This window comes from Neltuma alba, unplaced genomic scaffold (assembly GCF_004799145.2).
Source record: "Neltuma alba isolate B1F8T4 unplaced genomic scaffold, ASM479914v2 tig00011698_pilon, whole genome shotgun sequence".
In the NCBI taxonomy this organism is placed as follows: domain Eukaryota; kingdom Viridiplantae; phylum Streptophyta; class Magnoliopsida; order Fabales; family Fabaceae; genus Neltuma; species Neltuma alba.
In genome coordinates this window covers 502,050-507,952 of record NW_021636335.1, presented here as the reverse complement: position 1 = coordinate 507,952, position 5,903 = coordinate 502,050, and the positions used below count along the sequence as shown (strand labels likewise).

General features: G+C 35.8%; 1 protein-coding gene across 1 annotated transcript; it reads right to left on the bottom strand.

Annotated features, from left to right (window-relative positions):
- On the bottom strand, positions 1 to 4,600 carry LOC114716902 (probable ribosome biogenesis protein RLP24). The gene is made up of 4 exons (XM_028901966.1): positions 4,491 to 4,600; positions 4,331 to 4,403; positions 276 to 412; positions 1 to 191 (listed from the first exon to the last, which is right to left on the bottom strand). The coding sequence occupies exons 1-4, from the start codon at positions 4,598 to 4,600 to the stop codon at positions 17 to 19; spliced, it is 495 nt and encodes a 164-aa protein (XP_028757799.1). The 3' UTR covers positions 1 to 16.
- Positions 4,601 to 5,903: the final 1,303 nt, after the last annotated feature.

Below are 5,903 nucleotides of genomic sequence, written 5' to 3'. Positions count from 1 at the left end.
ATCAGTAATGCCACAATCACTCTTCCATCGGACGGTTTTCCTCAGCTTGCTGTTGTGAAACTCGAACTTTGATCTTTGGCAAAGTGAGAGATGGATCCTGTTGAAGCACAGATGGAGCTTTGACCAAATTGATGCCCTGCTCCAACTCCCTTGCAGCCTCCTTGAGGAGCTTAGCCTTGTAGCCTTTCATTCTATAAGAAAATCCAAAGAAAGTCAGCAAAAGGAAAAGGTTCTAAGGCACTTCAATATAAAATAACATTGAATCAACCACTTACCTATTCTTGTGGTGTCTCTCCTCCCTGCTAACTCTGATCTTGTCAATCTTTGGAATAGCCTTGAGAACATCTTCCACAAGATTCCGATCATATCTTTCAGGTCTGTTTCGCTTTCTCTCAAACTCAAAGGTTGAATCCTAAGGAAACAAATAATAGTGTTGAAGTTTCTAGGAACCAGGAGACATAATATGCAAGGCTTATGCAAGACTTATGGATGAGTTTGAAGATACTGAATAAAGTGGCTAATGCAAGACTTGCGGATGAGTTTGATCACGTGTTGGATGATCTCAGAACCATGTCTCATGAGTTATATGAGTGGGTTATTAATCAAGGTGATGTGGATAGGTGGGCATTGAGCAAGTTCCCATATAGAAGGTGGAACAACATAACAACTAATTTAGATGAATCTTTTAATGTTTGGATGGTAAGGGGGAGGAGCATAACGTGGCTCAAATGATCCATGAGCACCGAGAGAAAGTAGCAAGGAAGATGCATACATCATATGTTGCAATGACTAAGTGGAGTAATTGCGTTGGGCCAAAAATAGAAGCAAAAGTGCTGGAGCATGTGCATTTTAGTAGGTACATGTACTGTGAGAATTATGGAGGGGGAAGAATATGCATGTGCACATCACGTGAACACCAAAGAGTAGACCTTAGCCTACACCAATGCAGCCGTGGACTTGGCAAATGTCAGGGATTCCATGCTCACATGCTTGTGTAGCCATTAAGACCATAGGGGGAAATGTTTATGATTATGTTGAAGAGCGTTACAAACGTTCATCCCAAGAGAAAATCTATGCCTGGAGCATGGTTCTAGTGGTGACAATTGATATGCCTCACTTGAATGACTATAGGCTTGAGAATCTTACTATCCAACCCTTGCTTTCACCCCCGATCACTGGTACGCCTCCTGGAAGACCAAGAAGAAACAGAAAGGAATCACAATTCCAGAATTAAAAAAATATATCATTGCACTAGATGTCTTCATCCTGTACATAGAAAGAGGACATGCAAAAATCCTAACCCAAGTTGACTTCCACTTACAAATGGGACAACTAATTTTTTTGCACATATAGGGTTCATCCTTCTTAATTTTTTTTTGGAGCAAGGTGTTGGTAGATGTGCACATATATATTTTTGTTAGTTCTATGTTTGGTGACAAAGGGACATTAAGTGGAAGATGCAAGTTAATGTGCACCTGTCATTGAATGTTGTAGAGAAATTATTATTGTGAAAGAAATCTGAACTTGTTAGTTCTTGTTATTTTGCATAGTTAAGTTGTCATTTGCTTTTGTGAACTTGTAATTTCATGTTCATCAGAAGTGGTTACTGTCAGACATGTGCAAAGTGGAATTTCGTGTTTATCAGAAGTGGTTGCTGTCAGAAAATGAAATGTGTGAAAACGTTATAGGAACTTGTCATTTGCCTTTATCAAGTTGTAATTCCGTGTTTATCAGTAGTGGTTGCTGTCAGAAATGGCAAAGCGTAATTCTGTGTTTATCAAAAGTGGTTGTTGTCAGAAAAAGAAATGTGTGAAAACCCTATAGAAATTTGTCATTTGGCATAGTAAACTTGTCATTTGGCTTTGTCAAGTTGTAATTCTGTGTCAAAAATGTGCAGTGTAATCGCAGCCTTCAAAAGTATGAAAACATATCAAAACCTTCTGTGAACTTGTCATTTTCCATTGGGAACTTATCATTTTCCTTTCTGAAGTTGTAATTCCATGTTTATTAGGAGTGGAAATGCAGTCATTTCAACAGAAATTTTCGGTTTCATGAAAACATTATTGGAACTTGTAATTTTTGTTAGTGAACTTGTCAATTTCATTTGTGAACTTGTCATTCCGTATTTATCAGGAGTAGAAATGCAGTCATTTGAACAGAAAATCTCGGTTTCATGAAAACTTTATTGGAACTTGTAAATTTTGTAAGTCAACTTGTCAATTTCCTTAGTAAACTTGTCATTCTGCGATTATCAGGAGTGGAAATCCACTCATTTGAACAGAAAATTCTGGTTTCATGAAAACCTTATTGGAACTTTTGTAAATTTTGCAAGTCAATTTGTCAATTTTCTTAGTGAACTTGTCATTCCATGATTATCAGGAGTAGAAATCCACTCATTTGAATAGAAAATTTCGTTTTCATGAAAATCTTATTGGAACTTGTAAAGTTTACAAGTCAACTTGTTAATTTCTTAGTGAACTTGTCATTCCGTGATTATCAGAAGTGGAAATCCACTTATTTGAACAGAAAATTTTAGTTTCATGAAAACCTTATTGGAACTTGGAAATTTTGTAAGTCAACTTGTCAATTTCCTCGGTAAACTTGTCATTCCGTGATTACTAGGAGTGGAAATTCACTTATTTGAATAGAAAATTTCGGTTTCATGAAAACCTTATTAGAGCTTGTAAATTTTGCGAGTCAACTTGTCAATTTTCTTAGTGAACTTGTCATTCCGTGATCATCAGAAGTGGAAATCCACTTATTTGAACAGAAAATTTTGATTTCATGAAAACCTTGTTGAAACTTGTAAATTTTTGTAAGTCAACTTGTCAATTTCCTTAGTGAACTTGTCGTTCTGTGATTATCAGAAGTAGAAATGCAGTCATTTGAACAGAAAATTTCGGTTTCATGAAAACCTTATTGGAACTTGTAAATTTTGTTAGTCAACTTGTCAATTTCCTCGATGAACTTGTCATTCCGTGATTACGAGGAGTGGAAATTCACTTATTTGAATAGAAAATTTCGGTTTCATGAAAACCTTATTAGAGCTTGTAAATTTTGCGAGTCAACTTGTCAATTTTCTTAGTGAACTTGTCATTCCGTGATCATCAGAAGTGGAAATCCACTTATTTGAACAGAAAATTTTGATTTCATGAAAACCTTGTTGAAACTTGTAAATTTTTGTAAGTCAACTTGTCAATTTCCTTAGTGAACTTGTCGTTCTGTGATTATCAGAAGTAGAAATGCAGTCATTTGAACAGAAAATTTCGGTTTCATGAAAACCTTATTGGAACTTGTAAATTTTGTTAGTCAACTTGTCAATTTTCTTAGTGAACTTGTCATTCCGTGATTATCAGGAGTGGAAATCCACTCATTTGAATAGAAAATTTCGGTTTCATGAAAACCTTATTAGAACTTGTAAATTTTGTAAGTCAACTTGTCAATTTTCTTAGTGAACTTGTCATTCCGTGATCATCAAAAGTGGAAATCCACTTATTTGAACAGAAAATTTTGATTTCATGAAAACCTTATTGAAACTTGTAAATTTTTGTAAGTCAACTTGTCAATTTCCTTAGTGAACTTGTCATCCTGTGATTATCAAAAGTAGAAATACAGTCATTTGAATAGAAAATTTCAGTTTCATGAAAACCTTATTGGAACTTGTAAATTTTGTAAGTCAACTTGTCAATTTCCGTAGTGAACTTGTCATTTCGTGATTATCAGAAGTGGAAATCCACTAATTTCAACAGAAATTTTCCCTTACATGAAAACATCTTGGGAACTAGTCGTTTGCCATTGTCAGCTTTGTCATTTTCCTTTTATCAACCTGTCATTCAGTGAATCAGTGTGCGAATTTAGCCACTTTTAATACAAAATCTCAAATTTGTATGAAAACCCTTTCACAAGTTGTCATTGGCCATAATGAACTTATTGTTGCCCTTAGTAAACTTGTCATTGGCCAGACTAAAGGGAAATTTGTCATTCCAAATATAAGTACTGTTATACCATCAATCCAACCATATCATAACCATTACAATAATTGATACACAATTTCAGCAAATGAATCCATTGACAAAGTTAGTAAAAGTCACATAGCCTAGTTTAAATGCTCTCTACAAAGACTTTCTCTTCTTCTTGGTCATTCGGCCCTTCTCTGGTTGTGAGATAAGATCGTACGCATTCTGACAGCATTCATTGTTATTATGGTTCACCAGCCACCGCATCAACTCGTGCCAAAAAGAGGACACATCAGTATGCACAGCAAGTTTACCACCAAACAAGTCACATGTGATCACTCTTGATTGCACAATAAATAAGGTCATGTCAATACCTTGGTGTATTGAAGGGGAACGTGAAGCTCCCATTTCCCAAGCCATATGAGCATAGGCACACCACAGTCTCTCCTGCCCACAACAACACCCTAACAGTTTCAACTCCTCAAATCAACACAGCCAAATAACATATCACATGAGTAGGGTATATACACTCACAAATTATTTTGCTGCGGTACATTAGGCCTGACAATTTCCAACTCATTACTCAAATCTGGTCTGACCATCTGAAGTATGTCTTCAAACCGATTCCTTTGCACATATGCCATATTCATCAAAAGGATAATAATATAAAACTATCATTTTCCTATCTAACATGCACAGGTCAGGAACATCTTACACAGCCTGTGATGGCTAATTTTTGAGGGTCATATGTGGCTACCTTCTTCTGCTTGGAGATGGTCTTCTTATGCTCTAAACTTGCACCCATAGAGTTGAGGACATTGAACTTCTAGGTTTTTGGTTTGAATACAAAACAGAACCAATGCTCCCTGACTAGAGTAGGGCCCAGAATCAAGTCGCAATCACCTATGTTGTAGCCAACGTAATGCGGAAGTATTTGTCATGCATGCTGGTTAGGATCTTAATGACCTGGATCACGAATCATTATGGCCTTTGAAATGCGCAAAACCAAGTTGTTATTTACTGTAACACACTTTGTTCTGTCATTTCCATTTGCAATCTTCTAAATCAACAAAGCATATTAGTAATATAGAAACCTCACCATGAAATCTGCGTCAAATATATGCCTCCTAACTCCCCCTTTAACTGCCTGCTGCTCTTGCACCAAAGCCTTACAGACCAATGACATCACCCGGTTGTTAGATATGATTAGTTTTGATGATGTCAAATAATAGAGCAAAAAGTTTACATAAATTATTTATCTCATATTTTGACTAACTATCATACTTAATATCTTGTGTAGTTTCCTCAAGAAAAGAAAGGAGTTATTATGTTGCACTTTGAGTTATGGAGAATGATCAAGAGGAAGAAGAAGAAGAGAGATTGAGAAAAGAAGAACTTGCAAGATCAAATGAAAATATCAAGATTCAAGTTCATAGATTTGATGTTAAATGTTGCTATACTCAATCAGAAGTTTGAATGGCTCAGTCGGAAGCTAAAATATACAACCGGGAAGTTATATCATCATATATTGAGTCACCCTTCATATAAACATGGAAAATAAGCTTCAGAGGTGATTTTCATGGGCAATTATCGATCACTTGATCGATCATCCATTTATCGATCAAGTTATCGATAAAATACATCCTCTGTTATGCTCTGTTCTTCATTCAGCTTTGATATAGGTTTGGTATTTCTTCAATATCTCTCAAATCACAAATCCGTTTGAGGTGAAACTTGATTCCTATGAAACTAGACTCAGAACACGGTTCATGGACACTAAATTCACCTTCAAAGAGTTTCATATGAGGGAGATATATTGTTCGAAAGATTGCAGTAAGGATTAACGCCTTTATTCCGACCTTTAGTCATTGTGATGAAGATAACTTTGTAACCACAACGAATTTTGGGGTGATTCTTGTTGCATTAGAAAGTAAACTCAAAGAGATT

What these genes read in the sequence shown, in the direction of transcription:
- LOC114716902 (XM_028901966.1), bottom strand. Translation starts at nt 4,600, where the DNA reads ATGGCATATGTGCAAAGGAATCGGTTTGAAGACATACTTCAGATGGTC. An exon ending in GTACCGCAGCAAAATAATTT is followed by an intron (nt 4,404 to 4,490) that starts GTGAGTGTATAT and finishes TGTTGTGGGCAG; the next exon opens with GAGAGACTGTGGTGTGCCTA. An exon ending in GAGAGACACCACAAGAATAG is followed by an intron (nt 192 to 275) that starts GTAAGTGGTTGA and finishes ATTTTCTTATAG; the next exon opens with AATGAAAGGCTACAAGGCTA.